Below are 24,374 nucleotides of genomic sequence, written 5' to 3'. Positions count from 1 at the left end.
CTATGAAAGGGTGCAAAAATGTAACTGGGCATAAAAATGTAATGTGTAACTATTAACATTGATAAATCCCTAATTCAGTATTACTACATTATTTTCATACACAGGTATAATTATATAAAAGATAGTAAAAATACGGAAGGATTTTGATGGATTATGTTATGAAACAAACAGCAGGGAGCGCTGTTTTCCATTGCAAAGAGAGCAAACAGAGTTTTACTAGGAAAAGCCTACTAAATATTGCACAAGGTATTGCCAGGATGAAATTAGAAGAAGCCTTATTGTGATAAAATGTGTGATCATAAGAAATTTGGTCTCAAATTTTTACTTAAATACTAACAAAACTCATCCTAATAGTGCTCTAGTTTGTTTATGATAGTCCCACTAATGTATCACGGTCAGTTCAACAACGTTATACTGATATTTAAAATGCTGTACATCAAATTAAAAGATCACAAGGCATACCACAAGAAGAAAATTTGACAAACCGTTCATTGTTAGCACATCGGTACTGGGTGCTGGTGCACATGGGAAGGCATCGACTCACACCTCCTATTTGGACAGTCAGGAAATGGTCGGGGCACTCACAGGTGTGTTCCCGCCCCGCATGACGGATCAGGCACAGGTGAGAGCAGCCTCCATTGTTCACAGCACAGGGATTGTTCACTGTGAGAGGAAGCGACACAATCGGTTAAACAGTCTCAATTCACCACAGCTTGGCAAATTCAGGTGAGGTATTGTTCTGCTTGTGGTCAATACCCTGTATTTAAATCAACTTAAGGAGGATATGTGATGATAAGAAAGAAGGTTTTAACTCACCAATAGGCTGTCTGTAAGGATGACACACATGGATGTCAAATGGTCTGTGAGTGGTGTTAACCAGGGCCTGGCGCCCAGAGCCATCGTATTTGTTGCCTTTCTCCACTGAGCGTGTGTTCCAGTCAGTCCAGTACACAAAGTCCTCGAACACAGTCAGGGCGAACGGGTGAGGCAAATCTCCATCATACACTGTGTGTCTGTGATGACCATCCAAGTCTGAGTATCTGACAAAATAAAATAAAAAAGAGTTACAGGTCTCGCTGCAATTACTGTGGGGCAAGAACAGTGTGATCACTTTCTGACAAATGTACCTACTCTATGTAACTGAGGTGAGCGTCAGACCAGTAGAGCATGTCATTGGTGTAGTCGATCGTGATCCCGTTGGGCCACTCGATCTTGGTTGTGATGATAGCCGCTTTGTTGGTTCCATCCATTCCAACACGACCTATAAAGGCTTTGTCTCCCCAGTCGGTCCAGTATACATATCTAACAGGTAGCCAAGAGAATGACTTTAGATGACATCTACATATATCTGAAGAAGAGTGCCTGACCAAAAGTTTTTCAAAATGTTTACTAAGTATTAGAAAGAACCAGAATGATACCCTATTTTTGTAGTAACTGATAGATAATTAATCATATTTTTGACTTTCTGACAAGGATACCTCAAATTTGGTTGTTAAAGATTTCAGATAAAAGCAGGCCAAGATTACATTTTTAAACAGTTGCCTTAATTAATGTATTCATTTAAATTAATCCTTACTTAAATAAACAGCTTAAAAGCTTCTGTCTATTCTGTCTGTATTTCCTTATAATAAGTAACACATTAAAGGAAAGCGTTACCAATAAATTAAGACAAAGAAAGATAAAAATATGCATAATTACTCTGCCTTTAAAACATTTAGTTATTCAATTTACTGCAATAACATTTCTTTCAGACAACCCACCATGCGCTGGGACCAACATCTTGTGATAATCAATAATAGCAGCCCAGCCAATAATATTGCCCTGCTGATATATTAATCGGGCTCAATAATACGACTTAATTCCTCATTGCCTCCGACTCACCCATATTTGGGATGCAACACAATGGCTCTTGGGTTTTCAAAGCAGTAGGTGTTGTTGGCATCAACGCAGTGTTCAGCCAGTTTCTTCACAAATCGACCGTCCAGTTCAGACACTTTGAGACAATCCAAGAAGCTGTCCACCCAGTAGAGTTTTCTGGCTATCCAGTCCACTGCGAGGCCCTCCCCATGCAGAACTCCATTGACCACCACCTCTCTGTCACTGCCATCGTAAGACATCCTCTCAATCACTCTTCGGCTCACATCGATCCAATAAAGACGCTTGTCGACACGGTCAAAGTCCAAGGCCACCACACTGGTGAGGCCCTGCAGGATCAGAGAGTAGGCCTGGCCGTCTGTTGACAGGTTCCTAAGATAATAACGGTTGCTGAAGATGAGGTAGGGTGAGATGTTACTGTTCTGACGGCAGCTGTGGCCGTCCGGCTCTCGGAGGAATCCTGGGGCACACTTACACATGTAGGAGCCGATGGTGTTCTCACAGACCTGGCTGCACACGCTCGGTGTCTCTGCACACTCATTGATATCGTCACACGTTTTGCTGTCAGACATGAGGCGGTAGCCTGGGCGACAGGTGCAGATGAAGCTGGTGGGTGTGTTGGTGCAATTGTGATCACAGTGGTGGATGGATGGTTCTGTGCATTCATTGACTCCTGCAGTGAAAGATGAATAATATCAACGAGTCAGAATCAAGTTGTCAGCGAAGAAAACACTTTCTTCCAGTCTAATCTAACCAACGAGAAAGAAAACAAAGATGATAAGCTGTATCATTTGTGTTCTAATTATGTATTCATGTGTTTGTCTTATTAGATCAAATTGTTCTATGTATATTTATATATATATATATATATAAATATATATACATACACACTGAGGCTCATCATTCTAATCTTAACTATAAATATATACATTTAAATATTAATCAAAACCACATTATTTTAATTTGATTCCAATCCCAAATCTGTGTAGTGATAATGCTTTATGCAGTCTGTACAGAAAAAATAGAATCTCATTAGTCATTTGCACATACATACATTATCTAAATTGCAGCATTTGTATTTGCCAATTATCATTAGTAATGCAGAAAGCACTGTCCTATAATTCGTTCATTTGTGGTTGTATTTCTCGGTGTTTCCCCACATCGCCTCCACACTTCTTTGACATTTCCCCTAGAGGAAGCATGCAAAAGCTAGAGAAACAGAAATGTAGGCAAACACTGAAAAAACTGAAAGGTTAAAAGCATTTTATTGATTGCACAATTTCTTGAACTATTTAGAAAACCTCTTCACACTCACCGCATCCTTTCTCGTCGCTGTTGTCAGAGCAGTCATCGTTCCTGTCGCACACCTGCCTCTGGGGGATACAGTGTCCGTTGTCACATCTGAACTCTCCAGGGGGGCAGGTGGGGGCTGGTGTGTGGCACATGTGCTCCAGCTCATCGGACTCATCCCCACAGTCATTGTCGCCATCGCAGACAAAGTCATGAGACACGCAGCGGCCGTTCTGGCAGGTGAACTGGTGTTGCTGACACGCCAGGTAGGTGCAGCTCTGCTCGTCACTGCTGTCTCCACAGTCATTACGGCGATCACACCTGATTTTAGATGACAGGCCACAAAAGATGAACTCAAATGGCCAATGATTGATGACAGATGTAATTAATGATTCAAAAGAGTAATCTTTCTAACCTGTAAGAGCTGCGTATGCAGAGGCCATTGCTACAGCTGAACTCATTGATGCCACAGGATCTGCGTGAACAGTTTTGATGTTCATCTAATGCATCTGCACAGTCTGCATCTCCATCGCACACCCAGTCACGTGGTATACATTTCCGCTGAGGTGGTTGGTTGTTCACACAGGTGAACTCTGCAATTGAACATGTGCGATTGCCTGGAATGAAAAAAAAAACAAATTAATGATAAGTCAAGTTAATTTACTCAATTTGACTCTGCTTTTAGTCGATAACTTAGTTCCAAGAAAAGTATGAGCACATCCCTGGTACACAAACATTTTTAAGTGGTGCTTTTGTGTGATTATTTGTGGAGAGAAGCACAAGCACAAGTTTACAGATCTGTCGATTAAACCAACTAATAGAATTGTGTTAGTCGACGAAGAATTTCTATGTTTGAGGACAGCCCTAGTGATGACCCAACGTCAACCTGCATTTCTGCCAATCCAAACATTCCAAACTGTATTTCAAAACAAGCAGCCATGACTTCAAATTCTTTATCCATCTAATGAGATTGATCCACATTGTTTGAAGTGAGTCTCCTACAGAGGCTCAGGCAGTGCTGAAGTCTTTAGCTTCAGGCATCTTATTGTTGGAGCACACATTGATGAGACATAGGAGTCTTGATCCACCCTGAGCCAGGAAGCCAGAGAAAGGAGACATGCACAAAGTAACGAGTGAGGCAGGAGAAATCAGGAATGTCAACTCCTTGGATTGGAGACCTTCTACAGGAGACCAAGATGCCGGGCACTGACTGCCAGTGTCTCCCACACAACACTCCCCCAGTGGTGTGTATCCTAATCCATCAACGACCTGAATAACGTGAGGATGAGAGAAGCAGGAGGGGGCAAAGTGGAGAAGAGATGGGGAACAAGAGGATGGGCTACAAGGGCGAGGAGATAAAGAAGTAGGAAGATGCAGAAAAGGATGAGGACAAAGAGAAGGAAGTAGTGGAAGGAGAGAGAGCATAAGAGGTTATGAAAGGATGCATACCACAGTTATGCCTTTGGTCTTCGTCACTCAGGTCGCCACAGTCATTGTCCCCATCACAGATCCAGGATGAGGCAATGCACCTGCCATCGTCACAGCGAAACTGATCTGTGTTGCAGGTTCTGACCTCTGTGACTGCAGAAACAAATCATATAACATTACAGAAGATAACACAGCATGATATTATGTATCTCCTGCCAATTTATTTATATTCATCATAGATTATCATCTCTTTTTTTTTCATTTATGTGATTTCCAATTATCTCAGGTACTTCCCCCACTGCTTTTAAGCAAGGCACAATAAAACACTGGCAAAGCTTTCAAAATAGTCATGGCAACTTCACATTCCCATGCATGGTGGGCTATCTAAACAAAAGCCAAAGTGAGGCTCTGTAACCCCTGGCGGACAAAAGGAGGGGGAGGTGCTGTTTGTCAGAGGACACTGAGGGGCGTCACCACAGAGGAATGCGGCACACAATAGGAGGCCTGACTGACCACATCGTCAACAAAGAAATACACCACTGACTCGCACTCTCCACCACATCACTCACAGCACTCTCTCACACCAGCACACAGATGCAGACTCGCGGAGAGACACAGACACACAATAATCGAGGGAGCTGTTAATGAGGCGGCGGCAGACACACAAAGCCAACAGGCCCAATGTTTTGGGTTAGAGCGTTGTGCGACACTCACTGCAGGAGAGGGGTTCATCAGAGCCGTCAGCGCAGTCAGCCCCTCCATCACAGTACCAGTGGGCGGGGATGCAGCGGCCGCTGGAACAACGGAACTCGCTCTGGGAACATGTGGACGCCGCTATGTAGAGGAGGTGGACAGCCATGAGACCACTTGGAGGACTTGTCAGTGTGGGAATCTTAATATGCTGATGAGTGGGGGTGGGGTAAACACTGATCTGTTTCTGACTCTTTTATGTCATCTTTCTCAGAACTTTAAGTAGATTAATATCCTGTTTTATCCAGACTGAACAGATCCCTAATTTGCAATATCATACTCAAAATTATACTCAATCTACTGAATTTTCTCTGTATAACTCTTTAAGTTTGGTAAAGATGATTGTGGGGGGGTGATCAATGCCATTCTTTGAACCTACTGTATACATTGTTTTTCTTAAAAACTCCCTATTTGCTACCTATTGCATTATATTTAATTTCAGCTATTTGGTCTAAGTGTGGCATGTATGCACTGTGCAGTGCCCTCAAAAATGTACACAATAGAATTTTTTTTTTAAAAGCCTCACAATGCAATGCTGGTACAACTAATTAGAATGCAGCCATAACTTATGTTATTTATTATAAATGCTAAATGTCTGCAGTGAAAAAGGACTATTCAGACTCTAACTAAATAAGATTTAAGATGTAAAATAAATAGCCATATTAATTAGCAACTGAAAAAAATATATATATTATCCTAGAACTGCTGCAGAACTCACCACAGTGGGTAGGGCTCTCGTCGCTCATATCCCCACAGTCGTTGTCTCCATCACACAGGTATGAACGTGGGATGCAGATGTTGGTAGACTGACATTTTGTGTGCTCTGGTTGGCAGGTTCTCTCCGCTGAAAGAAGTTAGAATTAACATTTACTGTAAGTAATAACCACTTTGATCTGAACATCCACCACTGTTTCTGTGGCGAACTCAGGATACTCACGGCAGTTTTGTTCATCAGAGGTGCCGTTGTCATAGCAGTTGTTGATGCCGTTGCATACATAGTCCTTTGCAATGCAGCGCCCATTGTTGCAGGAGAACTCTGTGTTGGTGTCACACGGTCTGAACAGACAGCCCACCTCGTCACTGTTGTCTCCACAGTCGTCATAGTGGTCACAGCGGTAGTGGTAGGGTACACATCGCCCATTGCCACAGGTAAACACTGTAGGCTCACAGGTGTGGAAGGCTGCCAATCAGAGTCAAGAACATGTTAGGGCTCTGGCCAATGGGGAGGCCTGAATACACATGCAGTGGAAGCTCATTTTACCTGACAAGGCAATAAAGGATGACAGCAGCTGTGGGACTGCATGCAAAGATATAAGGACATAGATTCATTTGTTAGTGGTAATTTGTTTTAGTACCTAGGTATTAGGTGAATGTTAATGCTAACTTAATCATGAAGTGCACGTATACACACCAACATAGTTGAAGTCAGGTTTAGGTCCTAAGAAAGAATTTTGTTAAAGCAGAAAGACATAACTTGTTAGTATTAGTGAGGGTAAAAGATAAAGATTTGCATTTAATAGAGAAGAGAGTTGTGATTCACTCATGCAGGAGGGGAAAGGGTTCTATTAGGATCGCTAAGGCTAATAATCAGTTTATTTCAGATCATTTTAGATAATTCAATTAAACACAAATGAGGAAGAAACAAAATAAAGAATCAAATTAATTCAAGCTCTTTTAAGAACATCCTACCACAGACTCTCTCCAGCTCGTCGCTGCCATCTCCACAGTCATTGTCATTATCACATTTCCACTGGGCACGAATACAGCGGCCATTCATACAGGCAAACTGGCCTGGCTGGCAGCGAGTCCCATTATCAGGGATACAGTGCTTGTTGTCAGCCAGGTACCAGCGGCCCTCTGAGGGACACTGACACTCAGCTCCGTTGGGTCCTAACAAGATAAAAATGCATAGAGCAGTTTATACCATTAGTTAATGCTTTTAATTACTGCACTAAAAGAATATTGTGCTGGAAAACAAAGGGGCAGTATGAAACTGCTGGTACCTGGTGTGCAGATGTGGCTGCAGCCTCCATTAAACTGCTGACATGGACTATCACACTGCTGCTGCTTCCTGCTGGCCAGAACCTGGATGTCCATGGGCCGAGATGGAAGGTTTTGAATCATGACCCTCTGGTCAGAACCATCATGCTTGTTGGCCTGATAGATGCTGCGTGTGTTCCAGTCAGTCCAATAGATGAACTGGCCAAACATAGTCATAGCAAAGGGGTAGATGGCCGTGCTGACGATGACCTCCCGATTGGACCCCGTGAGAGAGGAGCGCTCAATCTTCTGTCTGATGGCAGAGCAAAATAAAGATAGTAGCAGTAGTTTGAGAGGTCGATATTATTATTATTTGGAACATATTTAAAGTTTTTCATATCTTACAAGCTTGCGTCTGCCCAATAGAGTCTCTCTTCTTCATAGTCCAGGGTCAGTCCATTGGGCCACACGAGACTGCTGTTCACAATCTCTGTTCTGAAGTTTCCACCCAAAGTTGCACGCTCAATCTTTGCATGCGTTCCCCAGTCTGTCCAATACATGTATCTGTGGAACAAGAAAGGATTTTTATTTTAAATGTCAATTTAAACTAATGAACAAAGAGAGTGTTTATTGTGTTAGTCTTACCCCCTGCAGGGATCCAACATGATGGCCCGTGGCCTGGACACATGGGCAATAATGGTCCTTTGAGAGCCGTCCACAGACATGGAGCTGATGCTCTGGTTGACATAGTCACTGTAGTAAATTCTTTTGTTTATCCAGTCATAAGCGATGCCATCAGGAGCCCCGAGATCTGCCCAAACACAGGGACCAAAGCAACGTCAACAATACCACTGGTGTCAAATCCTACATCCATAAAAGATGAAAAGGGTATTAAAGAGGAATAAATAAAAGTGCATGTTCTAGTGTTAGTGCAGAACCTACCTGAAGCCACCACTATAGGAGCTGAGCTGGGAGAGGACAGGCTGATGTAGCTGATCTTGCTTGCTCCAGCGCCTGAGCTCTGCGTGAAGTAGATCCTCCTGTCTGTGAGGTCAAAATCCAGTGCCACTGATGTGCGTGGCACATTGACCACAGGGAAGGGCAGTGCATGGTCATCGGGGTCAAGGCGCAGGCTGCGCACGGTGCTCTCAGTCGTGTAGATGAGATAATCATCCGTTGACACCACGCAGCCCTCGTTATCTGCTGCAAGATTACCAAAAGCACAGCTGCATTTTTTGTTCTGGTTGCCTGTGCCAGAACCTGGAAGGGCGAAGCAGAAGTGGGCACAGCCTCCATTAGCCTCTTTGCAGGGGTTGTAGTTAAGCTCCTGAGGAGTGGTAGGCTGGGTGCGCTGGTCAAAGACGGTAACGTCCCTCAGCATGTTGACGTTGTCTCTGATGACGGCAGGCTGCTCTGTGCTGCCAGGCAGTTTGCTTGCTTGGAACACCTTCTTGAGGTTTCTGTCCACCCAAATGATGCTGCTCTCAAACACCGCGATTCCATAAGGAGTTGGGTAGCGGCTGCCATACCTGATGATCTCTGTCTCCCCTCCTTGAGAGCTGACTCGGGCAATCATATCCAGAGAGTCATCTACCCAGTAGACGTAGCCAGTCTGCCAGTCCAGAGCGAGACCTCGTGGAGTAATAATCCCAGATGATACTAAAATTGTACGATTGGTGCCGTCCAAGAGGGCTCGCTCAATTTTGGGGTTCTGACCATAATCAGCCCAGAACAAGTATCTGTTTATGGGGTCCACCACGATGTGGCGCGGCATGTCCACCTGGGTCTTCAGCAGCACTCTGCGGAAAGTGGTGTTCAGGCGGAGCACCTCCACGTATGTCTCAGTTAGGAAGGCGTTGGTGAAATACAGATTCCCTGAGGAAAGATACCAGTAAGCCCAGTGTTTAAAGTAGCATCATATATTTAATCTTGAGAGCATGAGGTCATCAGTGTCAAACTGCTAAGTATGATAGTTCATAGTTTAAGTAGAAATGTTTTTAGCTGACAATGTGATGGTGTTATTAAAACACATCAGACGTTCTGTTATGTATTCATTAATAATCATGCAATTACAAATGAGTAACAAGGAAACAGATTGTCCTGCCTGCAACTGTCTCTTTTTTTTTTTTTTTTTCAAAACTAACTAACTAAATCGTCTTTCCTGTCACCTGTCTGGTTCTGATCTCCTTGTTCTGTGAGTCCAGAATATGATAAAGCTTCTCAACTTTGACTCTACCGGGCAGTCTGCTGCCTGAAGCCTGTGTCATACATGTAACAACATGGAAATGAATACCTTATGTAAATATTATATACTGCAGCAGACTATATGCAGTTGCCAGCACCTTTAACAGAGAGGACACAACTGTCTACAGTATATTCTACAATATAAGGGTAAGATGCTTTGATGTTGGTTAACTTTGAATAGAACCAAATCCTCCATAATAAGTGACAGAGATCATCCTCTACATGTTTTCAGTTGTAGTTACTTCACATGGATAAAAATACATGATTTCTGGGAAATTAGAGAGGCAACCAGGAGTGCACTGAATGGATGTATGACAAAGATCCTAAAATAAAATGTAAGTGCTCTTATTTTTTAATTGCACACTAGTAACATAATGCTATTAAACAAACACATTTGTCAGCTGGCACCACATCATACCTGCAGCCCAGTCTACAGCGATGCCTCGTATCCCGTTGCGTCCTATTCCAGATGTTACTAAACTATGTAATCCTGAGCCATCTGGCTTTATCTGCCTGACCCCGTTTTGTATCGCCACAGTGCTGCTGAAGTCACACCAGTAGATGAAACCAGAAGCCATGTGTACATCAACGTGTAGAGCATTACGGCCTGCGGGGGGAGAACCCAATCATTAGAGGCCATTATTGTAACTTCAAACACAATACCCAAATCACAAACGATAGTTATTCAGTTTAATATTTCATGTAAACTCGACATCACACTCCACATCATAAAATAAACTCAAATAAACGTATCCTATAATTGACCTATAACACTGACCTCTCCCAGCCACAGGCACCATGGCTTCAGAGTGGTCTGTCCCTTCCAGACTGAAGCCTTTGATTGCAGACAGAGTGGAGATGACGACATAGGACTGATATGGAGCGCAGGTTTTGTTATCAGCATTTAGTTTAAAACCTGTGGCACATGCACAGGTAAACAGACCCTGCGTCCGAGGCAGGCAGAGTTGCTCACACGCTTCCATATTGTTGGTGCAGCCATTGGATGTACCTGCAGAGGCTGTGTTTGTGGAGAGAATACAGTGTGATAAACAAAAAACAGACAGCAGTGAATGAGGATGATGATGTCTCGTTGTATTACTCACTCTCTCGATAATGTACTTTCAGAACTCTGAGTCCGGAAATGTTGTCTCGCAGCACAACCCTGTTGGCACCCGTGGACTTGTCCACGCGCTCTATGACCTCAAAGTCGCGGTCAGTGAAGTAGAGGAAGTTTTGATAGACAGCCACACCCCAGGGGTGAGACAGGCCTGTCACTATGGTGATGCGGTTACTCCCATCTGGATCCCCACGCTCAATCTGTGGAGATCACATTCAAGACAGGCAGTAAAATGTGGAATGTCAATTTTGAACAATTACCAAGATTAACATAATTGCATATCATGTTAGGTTTGTGAGAACCTTATAGAATGAAGAAATGGGGATAATTGAATGCTAACAGAGTGAAGACCCACCATGCCAGTGCTGGTAACAGCCCAGTACAGCTTGTTCTCTTGGATGTCCACAGTGAGGAACTCAATGTGATCGAGGTTGTTGGTGAACAAGGTGACAGGGTTTAAGCCATCCATGTCTGCAGATGCCACCTTGGCAGGGATGCCGCTCTCTGTTCCCTGGTCAGTCCAGTACAGTTTGCTGAGAAGACATTCAAGAATGGAGGTTAGATTTTGTGTCCCAGAAATGTATAATTTGGCCATAGATCTCTATGCTTAATACTTTTAATGGCCGTACATATATTTTATAGTCACACCACTGAGATACAAATTGTCGCTGTTGAGTGACAATATTGAATCTCCAAATTATGAACTTTTCAGAAACACAGAATAACAGCCTTGCATAAAGTTCAATAAAAGGACACCATCTGAGTTCATGCACTGGATTATCAGAGCTCTTAGAAAATGTCAAAGGCAGAGTTCTCTCTGGAGGCAGTGCAGATGGCGGTGAGGAGGCTGTTAGAGCTCAGTAGCTTTTGGGATGAGTGGCCATGCCAGGACTGTGCTAAATGGGGCTTACCCACGTGCTGGGTCCACTGCGATGCCAACGGGACTTCCAGCACCATTTGGAGAGCCGTTGTTTGTGATTAGAGTTTTCCTGTACTGTACCTCCCCTCTCAGCTTCAAAACCTGGCCAAGCACAAACACAAACAGATGCAATTATTGTATGACATCGCTGTGTTGTGACACTGCCTTCATTCAAACTTATTTTCTGTTTTCCTATTACAAGTGCAATTAAAAAGAAAATATTTATCTGAGTTAAAATAAAGTCAGTAAAATGGGCAGTATTATTTCTCTTACCTCAATAGACTGTGTAGCTGGATTGGTGTAGTACAGGTTCTGTGTTATCCAGTCCAAGGCCAGGCCGACGGGGAACCAAGGATGGCAGCAGGGGCAAACTCTGTCCTGTTAGTACCATCTGACTTCACCCTGTGGATCTCACCCTGGTGGACAAAGGAAGACAGATTGATCACAAACACTGCAGAATGTGGATGATTTGAGTGAATCTTCTGTTATGTTTTCCCAGCATGTTTTAATTGTATTTTAACCACAATCTCAAGATTGTCTTTGGAAGACAACTAAGTGATTTAACTAAACTGTGACAGTACAGTAACTTACCGGGTGCTCCACCCAGTAGATGGTCTGTTCGTTGTCATCAAAGTCAACATCATAGCCATTCTGAAGCCCAGCAATAGGGACCATAGCATCGTTACTCTTGTCATCTGAGTTCAAGGAAATGCCGTAGATGATGCTGTCTCTTACAACCACCAGGAAAGGATCCTCAACTACATGTCAAAACAAAATGCAAAAGCAGTGAATAAACAGTGACCAGAAAATACATTAACAAATTGCTGTTCCTACAGTAAAACAAAAAAAGAAAAGCTACATTAAGCCATTGTGACAGGATACTCATACCTTACATATTTTTCTCAAGGCTGTACATTTCCTAGTACTTTAAAAGTTACATAACACATTCTAAAACAAAGCAAGGAAACCAAGTTTCCTGGATATGGATTTAGCTCATGGTAATCCAAAACAAAAAGTTGCTTTCAGTGTATAAAATCCTGGTGCAAAATAGGGCTCCTTATCTAACAAGCCTTTATCTATAAAGAGGATTGACTGGTGAAAGTTGTCTTTACGATCTGATTTGCTTTGTCATCAGAGATTATAATCGACGAATGGTTGTGGGGCATTTTCATTCTTGGATAATCGTTGGCCTCAGGGGGAGAATGTGTTCTGCTTGGCTTGAATGGGCTGAAACCTGAGATGAGTTAAGCTGTTGACCTAAGGGGGACTCCTTGGGCTTTGAATTAAAGACCCCTTGTCTCCTTAAGACCTTGAAAGACATACTTATATGATTCTTAATATTTATGACTGGAATAGCAGTTTACAAGAGAATCTAAATGGAAGACTGTTGACAAGGACCTGGATCGATTTTTATTACGAATAGTGTTTTCAAAGATTTATCCTCTTACCTACATTGAGATCCTGAAAACGAAGCATGTCAAAACCATCCTTTCCACAACAACAAGTTTGCTATTCACAACAACAACCACAGCTAAGACGAATCCCTTATGAGTACATCTACTTATCAACTGCATCTGACCCAACTTCCTTTTTCATCAAACTGAGTGATGAGTGTTTTCCTCCATTTGGCAGGATGCATACCTCTTGTGCAGGTGATTTGGTCTGCTGCCAGTGTCCAGCCTGAGGGGCAGGCACACGAGTAGTAGCTCGGTCCCACAGCAGAAAGCAGACAGATATGAGTACAGGGACTCCTCAAGCAGTGATTTTCACCTAAGAATTGTCAAACCACACACGCACACACAAACACACACATGCATACCCACAATGAGTCAGGCAAATGATCTTCACAGGTTATCTTGGTTTGTACTTAAATGTAATTACAAAAACAATGGACCTGCTGCACATTGACATCATTATCAATGTGCAAGAACTACCAAACCAATTTAGGAGACCAACACAATGGTCAACATCAGCTAAGACTGATGTAAACTGATATAAAATATCTTTGCCTTACCTGCAGGCTGCCTGGCTGGGTGTACTGCCACCAGACCCATGGGCTGAGGGAGGTTGAAAAGCATCACTGTCTGGTTCTCCCCGTGCCACTTATGGGCTCGCATCACACGGTTGATGTATCTGTCGGTCCAATACACAAAATCCTCAAAAATGGTAATTGCGTGGGGATGTTGCAGTACCTTTTCACAGAGAGTAGCAAAAAAGAAAAAAAATGTGTCTTACACATGCTATTCAAAAGGATATTGAATTTGCTCTGGACAGTTTTAAATGATCAACATAAATCAGATTTCTAGAGATTTCCTAGATTCTTAAGATAATTCAGAAAATGTGTCCCTCTCGTACACTCACCAGGTCACTGGCCAGGACTTGCTTCCTGTTGTTGCCGTTATAATCGCAGAAGTCAATGAAATCCAAGTAGGCATCAGCAAAGTACAACAGATTGTTTGGGTAGTCTATGGTCAGACCGTTGGGCCAGTACAGCTTGTTGTTTATGATAACAGTCCTCAATTTCCCGTCCATGCTGGCCCTCTCAATGCGGGGGTTCCTCCCCCAGTCGGTCCAGAACATCAGGTGAGCACTGCAAAACAAACACTCGTCTTTTAACACAATCTGCTTTGAAAAATGAAAAGTGACCATAACATCCAAGACATACAGTATTTAAACAAACTTGTTTCTGACTAACCTGTCCCTTGGGTCCAGCACCAGGCCTCGGGGGTTGGTGACATTTTCACTGACTAAAACAGTGCGGTGGGTGCCGTCCAGTTTAGAGACTTCAATAGTCTCCAAGACGTAGTCAGTCCAGTAGAGGTTCCTGCCCACCCAGTCCACGGCAAGGCTCTCTGTTACAGTCACTCCACTGTCAAATATCTGTCCACCAGAGACTCATGCTTAGTTAAATGTGTGGGACCGTGGGAATAAACACAAATGTTTCAGAGCAGTATGTCAATGGTGACAAACGGAACAAAACAACTCACCACAGTTCTGTCACTGCCATTTTTGTTAGCACTCCATATTCTGTCCTGACTTGTGTCGGACCAGTACACACGGTCAGTGGCCGAGTCAAAATCTAGGGCCACAATGTTGCGTCCATCTCGAACCAGTGAGCGGACCACGTTGGGCTGAGCGGTTATGTCATCTTGCACAATCTGATTTCGACTGGCCACCAGCAAGAACGCCTGACGAGAATCTGTAAACAGACATCAAATCTCTGTTACCTATTTTTCATGTCCATTCTCATGCTAATGAGAGCACTTATCAGCTTGTGCATGTCAACCACAACTATGCGACAGGCCTGTTAAATAGACCCTACTCAAATGGCCGTCCTCAGGGAATGCACTCCTGTCCAAATAAAGACCTATTGTGCTTCAAAGTCTTTCAGCAGGTTATCTGTGTGGAAGAGGAGCTCATGTCAGGCACACTCTCTATGAACAGCCCATTGTTGGTTATTTTGTCCTAATTACACCTGTGATGGCCAGTGAGTGACATATATGTTATTTTTCCTTATCTGAGGAAATCAGAGCAGCAAGGAGAGACATAGGAGAAGAAAGACGGTGTGTCAGTCTCGCAGTCTGGTGAGCGCGCTCCCCGTTATCACAGCCCATTCCTGCCAAACCGCCTGCACAGCAGAGACAACTGAGATACGTGCTGTATAGGACTAATAATCGGCCTGTTTCCTATTTACTGCATTATGAAATTAGAGGTTGTTATTTATAACTACCAGGGGAGCAATATGTTGCATGCACAGAAGGTTCAAGCCACATCCCTCCTCACCTGAGGCCTTGCAGGTACGCTGGTCTGCCTCGAGAGTGTAACCATCCTGGCAGTGGCAGCGGAAAGAGCCCCTCTCATTAAAGCAGTGCTGGCTGCATAGTCCAGGGGGATTACACTCATCGACATCCTCACAGGTTTTGGAGTCATTGCTCAGTTGATAACCTACAGGGCATGAGCACTGGGCCCCAAAGGGCCCTTGGATACAACCATGGGTGCAGCCAGCATTGTTGTCAGAACAGCTCTCCTGATCTGAGGTTTAAGTGGAGAAAGCAAAAGTTAGAAACAAAAAATCAAACCAATTAAATAATAACTCATACAACACAAATACAAAATCTACCGAATTATGCAATTAATAAACATGTTCCAATGCTAATTAATGAACAACAAAGCACTAACCACTTCAGTTCATTTCTTTAGAAGTGCTACTTTGAGCCCACTATTTAATGCATATTTATGGGAAAAATATTTTTATATTCACCACACACACTCTACTAACAACAATTTTGACCTTGATTATGTTTTGAAACAGATCTACGAATATAAAAAAAGCTAATAAAGATGCTGTGTTTGTTGAAAATGAATCAGAACTACTTGCAGCATTTCTACCGATGATTGAGAGTTGGTTCCTACCTGGCAAAGGCTCGTCTGAAAGTAGTGAAAAAGGCAAGAAAGGAAAATCACAGATCATTTTCAGGTTAATACAGGTCAAATCACACACACACATGCATGATTTTAACACAAGAATCCAAAGACAAACAGATAACATTCAACACATATTATGTCTGTGAAATGAAGCCCTTGTTTACAGAGTACTAGAGGAAAATGTCAAATTAAACTAAATCAATGGAGAGTTTGATCCTGTTTGTCATGTCATGTGACAATTGAATAGAATTTGAGGATGCCAGCAAACTTAATAAAACAATCAAATATTTGTGAAAGACAAAGAGCATGTTCCAGGTTGACTGAGAAAGCAGAGATCAGACTTACTGCAGAGGGGAGACTCGTCAGCACCATTGGGGCAGTCGGGAGTATTGTCACAAACTGTGGTGAGGTTGATGCACAACATGTGGCCTGGACACTGCCACTGCAAGCTTGGACATCGAAATGGCGGCGTGGGACAGTCTCTTTCATCGCTCATGTCCCTGCAGTCGTTGTCGCCATCACAAAGCCAGCTACGTAACACACAGTTTCCATTGTCACAGCGGAAGAGTGTGGAGGGGCAGGTGCGAGGTGGACAGGCGTGGTGTTCGTCGCTGCCATCCTCGCAGTCCGGATGACCATCACACTCCCAGGTAGACGGTACACAGCTCCCATCTGACTGACACTGGAACTCACTCTCATGGTGGCACATCCCTGGGGGCCTTGTAGCTGAGATTCATTAGGAAACACCACAAACAGCAGGACAGGACAGTCCAAAATTAGAGAACATTTTAATAAACTAGCAGCCTTGCACATAGTTATGCATGACTGAGTATTGCATCAGTAATATAATCAATAACCAAAGGCACTTTTTAAATACTTACGACAGCGTTGCTCATCTGAGCGATCACTGCAATCAAAGACTCCATCACAGCGGTAGTAGGCGTTGATACACTGATGACCACTGGAGCACTTGAACTCATTCACAGTGCAGTTGTAAACTGAAAAAAATCCAGTTGAATATGTTAAACCTGATATTTAATATTTCTGCAGTTTTGTATGTATGCTGAGTTCAATTGTTGTGCAACTCAAGTATTGAGATCAATACATTAAGAGGCTTAGCAAATGCTGTTTGAATTTTACAGAGCATTCAATTGACCTCTACAACTTCTTGAGCATGTTTAGCTGGTGAAAACATGAATGACTGAACAAATGAATTCATTCTTTATTGAGAAATGCCAGCTAAAGCTGCAATTCATAATATCTCATAGTGGTTGAAGCAAGTTTAAAATGAGGTCCTAAGCAGTGATTATGAGACCTGATTAAAATAGATCTGATAAGCAAAGACTTTCATTAGTTTTATTAATACCAGCAGGATGATATTGAATAGATTTAATTACGCACTTGCGTAAAAAGACTTATTTCATAAGTGTGGACCAGATGAGACCAGCAACTACAAGTATGTCTAGGAGAAACTGTAATCCAGAAAGATACTCACTGCATCCCTGCTCGTCCGCTCCATCCACACAGTCCCTGTCCCCATCACAGACATAGTTGGGATCTATGCAACGGTGGTCTGGACACTGAAATTGTCCTGGATCGCATGTACCTCTCAGATCTATCAACACAAATTGTTAGGCAACAATATGAGTCTACAAGCTAATCTGCATGTGTTTCTTAATCAAAACAATACTGTACAGGTCTCATTTTTTACAGGAACAAAAACTATGTTTCTATAAGTACCACATCAACCATGTACCATTGGATAAAAGGTAGATTCAGTGTAAATACTTTTTTCCGCAAGTGACTCCTTTTTTGGGGCAGAGGTGGGGCATTCAACATTTTCCTGGATAAACTTAGAGTAAAAAAAAAAGGAGCCAATTGACCAGCTTACATTTATACATTTCTATAATTAAGGCTATATATGTGTGTCTAAAATCTGTGCATTAAAGTGTTCTCCAACATAATTGCTTGTAGTTTGCTTCCTGAAATAAAAACCTGCCACTGTAATAAATGCTGGCTATTTGCCTTATTACTTACTATTCTGTGTTTAGAACAAAACCAGTCACGAAGCAAATCCTATTAATTTCCAGTTTGTAGCCTCTACAGGGATACTCACGGCAGTCTGCTTCATCTGAACTGTCCCCGCAGTCATTATCGGTGTCACAACGCCAGGTGTGTGGGATGCATCGGTGGTTGGTACAGGTAAACTGATTGGCAGGGCATGTTCCAGGTATCTGTGTGGGGCAGTTGTACTCATCGCTGTTATCAAAACAGTCATTGTGGCCATCACAGCGCCATCCTGCAGGCACGCAGTGCTTATTGGCACACGTGAATGCAGAGGGGGAGCAAGTGGTGTCTGAAAAAGAAATGATGATCTTGTTTGAAATATTGTAACATTAAACTGACCAAAATAATAAAAAATAAGCAAAAAAGTTTTACTCTGGTCATGTCAGGCAAGTATTATAGACTAGATTCACAAATAAAAAGCATTACTGTTAATTCCACAGTTGACTTCGTCACTGTTGTCATGGCAGTCGTCAACACCATCGCATCTGTAGCTGTTTGGGACGCATTTGCTGTTGCTGCAGGAGAAGGAGTTGGCTCCACACTGCAGCATTGGGGGCTCATTGGAAGGGTCCTCGACACACGTCTGTTGGTTGGGCAACAGCTTCATGCCATACGGACATCCACACACCCTCTGTGAGTCTGGGGCTGGAAAGCAGAAGTGGCTGCAGTCTCCATTAGGATTTGTCCGCCTGTTGCAGTGATTTGAACCTGAGAAGGAGAGTGGAGTGTAATTATTAGGAATATGACTGACAAGTGTGAGCCTCAGCTACGCATGCAGAGTGGAAGAAGTGAGTAAAGCTACTGACCAATCTGAGAGTTGGAATTGAAAGACTTGACATGCATGATGTGGCTGATTCCTCTTCTGATAATGACCAGCTCCCCACCATCGGTCTTGCGCACACGTACAATGCCACCCAGGCGCCAGTCAGTGAAATATGCATAGCCTTTGAGGGACAGGAACAGAACAAAACCTCAGTTAGTTTATCTTTCATCACCTCCTGGTAACAGTAATTGCTCTTTTGAAAATGACCCTGATTAAAGCAAGAATGGTAAACCACAGTTCAAGTCAATGCTAGTTAGATTAAATCTCTCTTTATTTAGCTAAAAATGCTAAAAAAAAAACTTTATAGGCAACTGGTTGTTTATGCCAGGACTTATTACCTTCAAAAATGGTGAGACCAAACGGGTGGGAGATCTGGGTTATGCGGTCCAAAGAAATCCTGTTCCGTCCATCAAAATTGCTGTACTCAATTTTGTCAAAGAAGGCATCCACCCAATACAGACGCATTGAGCTGGGTGGAAATCAAAGTAGAGAGCGAGTTTAAAATAAGTCAAAAATGCTGTCAGGGGAATGATCAGAAAAAAACATTGCTATAGCAAAAACGTCTATGTCAAGGTGAAATAGTGTATGGTGGAACTGTTTTGGCCACATGGCTATAGGGTGTTTGACTTACCTCCAGTCAATAGCGAGGCCATTTGGCCAGCCAAGAGTAGTGTTTACAATAGACAGGGCATGTGACCCGTCACCCCAAGCCCTCATAATCTTCGCTGGCCGGTACCAGTCAGTCCAAAAAATATACCTGTTCAAATCAAATAAACAACAAGCATCAATGTCATATTTCATTTAAAAAATGTACCTGCTTTTAATTCTTTAACAAGCCTACCTGGGTGACAAAAATCCTATTTATTTAGATTTTAAGCTTCTCTGTTTAAGCCCAACTTCTTAGTGTTGGCTACAATACTGAATTCACGCTGAACTAATCTGAGCTGTTGGACACAGAGGCCTTATGACTCATTTGAGGACTTTTTTTGAATAAGTGAGCATTCACAAAAAAAAAAAAAAAAAGCTCAGTCTAAAATTGATTTACCCAAGAGGAGGATGTACCACAATGGCACGAGGGTTGTTGAGGTTTTGTATGATGGCTCTCCTGGACTTATCAGCAACTTTCATTACAGATATGCTTCTATATCGCGGGTCAGTCCAGTAGAGGTTTTTTGAAATCCAGTCGTAAGCCAGGTCCTCCACTCCATCCACTCTATTGGCTGCCAGAACCTCCCTGCCTGTGCAGATCAAAGCGGTCAGACCACCGTTTAACACAGAGATGAAAGAGGAATACATTTAAATAAATAGGCTGTCAGCTCTCATTTTCCCCATGTGGACCGGACAGAAAAAACTAGAGCAGCTCTAAAAACAACACCACTGATCAGAGCAGTGGAGTTTATTTTTGTGTGTGTGTGGTGTGACTGCTCGTGGACATTAGTGACCACTTTCCACAGCTTAGGTGATAGTTTTGAAATTAAATATCAAAACTGCTAGGTAAAACATTCTTGATTAGTCTGTCCTACTCATTTTCAGGTCATTAGATTTGATTATAGTTGATTATATGATCCATTTTCCACTGTCCATACTCCCCTTCCACTCCCTCCCCCACAGTACCAGTCGGCCCCATCAGGAACTCCCTTAACTCCCTGTATAAGCCCGGCTAAATCACATGGTAGAGCTCTCCGCAAGGAAAGAAATTATCCAATGATGTAAGCACAGAGAAAACACTGAAAACATATTAGCTGCTGTCTGCATGTCTTTCCTTGTATTATTATGAAATTATGATGCAGTGAATATGTACAGGCTATTCTGAACAATTCAGCTAGAGCAACCAACAAGATGCTCACCAGTCCCATCCACTTTTTGTTTATAAATAATATCTTTGGCTGTGTCTGAAAAGAAGATTGCATCGTCTTCAGCGCTAAAATCCACCCCAACAAAATAGGAAGGGGATCCAGTGACGGGCAGGATGATGTCCTCCTGAGATGAGAGGTTAAAGGGGATCCCTCTCACGGCCAGCTGGCTGGAGAAAAGCAGGAACTGCCTCACAGCTGAAGATAAGAGATCAGAATGACAAGTTGGTCATTCATGCCACAGTTATTCAGCCTCACAAAGACATCATAAAACAAAACTAAAAGGGTTAAATGAGATGACACCACTGTGGGTTGGCGTACAGGTGATGGTTCGAGTGAACCATTAAATCTTTAGGGTGTTAGGCATAATCTTACACTTATACCTTACATACTGAGATCAGTTCAAGAAACAAATCATTGCAATCATAAGAAAATTGTTCTCTTACCAAAACATCGCTTGCCATCAGCATGTAGGTCGTAGCCCAGGCGACATTTGCAGCGGTAACCCAGTCCTCCATTGTCACTCCTGTGACTCAGAACACAGATCTGCTCACATCCACCTCTGTCCACACTACAAGGGTTTGGCACTGGAGACAAACATAAAAAAAGAATTTCTTTAGCTGGCAAGGTTATATTAAATAGTTTCCAGATTCAGATTTCCCTCAACTATTGCTATTTATGTCTCTTTCTTTAGAAACACTAGCAGGTGGTGGTAGAAAATCGGGGTAAATTTACATAATACTGTGAACTGAAGACACATTTGTCTCATTGAGGGACTTACCATATGGCTGTTTCAACTGATGTATTACTACAACTCCGTGTGGGGTCAGTGAAGTACTGTAAACAACTTGAGGACTGCTGTCAGTGAACTTGTTGGCTTTCATCACGGCCATCTTGGTCCAATCCGTGAAATAGACATTGTGCTCAAACAGACTGATGCCAAATGGGTGTGGGATCACCGCACCTCCATGGACCACTGTTTTCCTATTGAAAAAATGTTGATAACATTAATTCATTTGAATATAAATGCATGGACCTTTCTGCTTGTTAGACCTACAGAATTGTTTGAGATTTACTTTTGTTTTTGCTTCTAAATTAATTACTTTTTTTAGCAATAACACATTACATATTTACCTATGAAGACCATCATATGTTGCAGTTTCAATGTAGTCATAGCGACTGTCAACCCAGTAGATGCGCTTGGCTTCAATGTCTAGTGTGATACCAGCCGGCCAGCCCAGTTTACTCCCAATGATCCCATAACGGTTGGTGCCATCCATAAAGGCACGCTCCAGTCCTGGTTGTCCATTCACTGCTTCCCAATCTGAGAAGAACATGTACCTGTGAAAAAAGGTTTAATGTTTAATTTGCCAGTTTTCATTAGTCGAGATCATTACACAAAGGACTGCTATTTACAGCTGGGACCACAGAAACAACATTTCACGTATTTTCTTTCGAAAGATCATGGAGACTTTTCTTTTGTCAATGAAGTCCAGCATCCCAAGCATCACATTATGTCTCCAGGTGGGTGGCTGTGCATCTCACCAAAGAGCTGTACATTCGATAAGCAATTTATCTGTAGCCACCTGGCTCTCCTCCCCCTTTCAACTATACTATTGGATTACAATGAGGGTCATCACTTACATTGCTCCTCACTAATCCACCCAGGGCAATCTGCTAATCTCACACACACACCCCATTATTCTCTGCCAATGGAGCACGACAGATACTGTATGTAGGGTTCGGGAATGGGTTGATAGATGAATGGATGGAAACTGGGAGATGTGCTTACCCGACAGTGGGGTCAACGGCCAGTCCTCTAGGGTTTCCAAGGTTTTCAGTGATGAGTGTGACCCGGTTACTTCCATCAAAGTCCACCATGTCAATCCTATTGACGCTGGCCTCCACCACATATAGTTTATTGTTCACCCAATCCACTGCCAAGTTCTCAGGGTGGTCAACTGATACATTTAAAACCACCTGCATATTGGAACCGTCCATAGCCACAGAAAACACCTGTACACAAAAGACGGCATTGTTGTCAAGAAATTAGCTCGTAGGTGGTCACCGCTTCAAGAAATCAAGGGAAGATATTAAAAGATAAGTTCACATTTTTGTGTATCTTAATACAATACTCACATGCCTGTAGGTGCATTGAAAGTGTTATCTCATATGAATCAATTGCTCGCTCACATGCATGAAAACGCACTAAAGCCTGTGCAGTTGGCCCGGCTTTGTCAACAAAGCAAGGAGAAGCTTGTATAACAACAGAACCAGAGGGAGAGCATCTTCATTATCTGCTCAGGTAGACATTTCTCCACTATATCTTAACAATTTAAGTGATGGGAGACAAAATCCCCCTTCCTTGTCCTGAGTGAAAATTCTAAAATTTTGCTTTAGCAGGCTCCAGGCTTCAGCAGTCTGAGTCAGAAAAATAAAGTGGGCATCACTCAAAAGCTCAAACGGACAGTGCTTCCTTGTAACTACAAAGGAACGCTAACACAAATTTTGCATATAAGGACTGAAACTTTGGAATTCAGCCACTTGATTTTTCAAACTCAGTCTGCTGAAACCTTATACTAGCTGGGATTAATCTTTGGAATACATTTTTACACATAACATAGAACTTGAATTTTTCCCCTCTAACTTCAATTGAAACTGCTTTAAGATGGGATCCCTGTATGGCTAGTATCAACAGGAGAAACAATTGTGGAGAACATGAACTATTTTACTAAACATATTGGAATGTGAGTATTGTGTTAAGAGAGATCGTCACTGGCATGAATGCAAAACTAACAATGAGAAACACATTTTAGGCGGCAGCAATAGGCAGAGAGAGATTATATGTTTGCCTCTCTGACGATTCTGTCTGGCTACATTTCTGTGACCCTGTAAGGTGGTTTTCTAAACCTGCCATTCTACCGGTACTATGATGGCACTAGTTTCTCCGGGTGGAAACCTTGGCACCATGCAGCTGGTTAAGGGGGGTATTGCTTTTAGCAGCTCTGCCTCTTTTGAAACAAGATCCATATGTCTAAGAAGCAGGATTCAACTGACCTGTTTAAAGAGAAACTGAAGATGTGGAAATAGCCTGATTGTTTAACCTCTCTGGTTGCATTCACATGCCCTGTTTGTGCTTTCCCTACTTTTAATCTGACATGCTGCCATGAAGGCAGGTGATACACAGATACCCAGTCAGAGATATGTCCTAGCCTTTCAGCCCAGTGGCTGCAGTTCAAACCATTAAGGAGCCAAAGCACAGGCTGACAAATACTTTTTTAGCTGGCCAAAGAATGCATATAGATGGACAGTGCCACTGAAAACAAATACACCATGATTACTTCAAACAAGATCGAGTTACAAAAATTGCACCCTGGTATGTGAACATCATACCAGCCTATCAGACAGGTTTCAAGATTAGGCCATTTGGATTCCATTCCACATCTACTTCCCTTCATTATGACCCAGCCGCAAAGGAGCCAACAGCTATCCCATTATTATAGTATCAACATTGCTGATATTTTACAGGATAACTGAAAGAATTTCATTCTGCAGCTCAGGTCTATCTCAAGTATTTCCTCAAACAAGACAGAGGTCTATTCC

At 42.7% G+C, this 24,374-nt stretch overlaps 1 protein-coding gene across 1 annotated transcript in view; it reads right to left on the bottom strand.

Moving 5' to 3' along the window:
- lrp2a (low density lipoprotein receptor-related protein 2a) overlaps positions 1–24,374 on the bottom strand; it is a 43,989-nt gene that overhangs the window by 9,942 nt on the left and 9,673 nt on the right. Inside the window, 43 exon segments of the mRNA XM_054615716.1 lie at positions 486–663; positions 817–1,040; positions 1,132–1,302; positions 1,882–2,548; positions 3,191–3,486; positions 3,581–3,782; positions 4,615–4,746; positions 5,308–5,427; positions 6,062–6,187; positions 6,281–6,523; positions 7,033–7,233; positions 7,347–7,636; positions 7,729–7,887; positions 7,969–8,134; positions 8,266–9,198; positions 9,986–10,174; positions 10,346–10,585; positions 10,671–10,884; positions 11,040–11,217; positions 11,596–11,705; positions 11,877–11,950; positions 11,953–12,019; positions 12,195–12,361; positions 13,245–13,373; positions 13,618–13,795; positions 13,965–14,193; positions 14,299–14,483; positions 14,591–14,802; positions 15,387–15,635; positions 16,374–16,754; positions 16,910–17,026; positions 17,524–17,643; positions 18,145–18,384; positions 18,522–18,803; positions 18,902–19,039; positions 19,257–19,387; positions 19,550–19,675; positions 19,964–20,156; positions 20,766–20,969; positions 21,218–21,358; positions 21,553–21,755; positions 21,906–22,112; positions 22,564–22,787. Of these exon segments, the coding sequence (XP_054471691.1) occupies positions 486–663; positions 817–1,040; positions 1,132–1,302; positions 1,882–2,548; positions 3,191–3,486; positions 3,581–3,782; positions 4,615–4,746; positions 5,308–5,427; positions 6,062–6,187; positions 6,281–6,523; positions 7,033–7,233; positions 7,347–7,636; positions 7,729–7,887; positions 7,969–8,134; positions 8,266–9,198; positions 9,986–10,174; positions 10,346–10,585; positions 10,671–10,884; positions 11,040–11,217; positions 11,596–11,705; positions 11,877–11,950; positions 11,953–12,019; positions 12,195–12,361; positions 13,245–13,373; positions 13,618–13,795; positions 13,965–14,193; positions 14,299–14,483; positions 14,591–14,802; positions 15,387–15,635; positions 16,374–16,754; positions 16,910–17,026; positions 17,524–17,643; positions 18,145–18,384; positions 18,522–18,803; positions 18,902–19,039; positions 19,257–19,387; positions 19,550–19,675; positions 19,964–20,156; positions 20,766–20,969; positions 21,218–21,358; positions 21,553–21,755; positions 21,906–22,112; positions 22,564–22,787 (9,236 nt within the window).

Source organism: Anoplopoma fimbria, chromosome 16 (assembly GCF_027596085.1).
Source record: "Anoplopoma fimbria isolate UVic2021 breed Golden Eagle Sablefish chromosome 16, Afim_UVic_2022, whole genome shotgun sequence".
Classification (NCBI taxonomy): Eukaryota; Metazoa; Chordata; class Actinopteri; order Perciformes; family Anoplopomatidae; genus Anoplopoma; species Anoplopoma fimbria.
The sequence above is the reverse complement of the archived record's forward strand: the minus strand, read 5'-3'. Positions and strand labels throughout refer to the sequence as shown.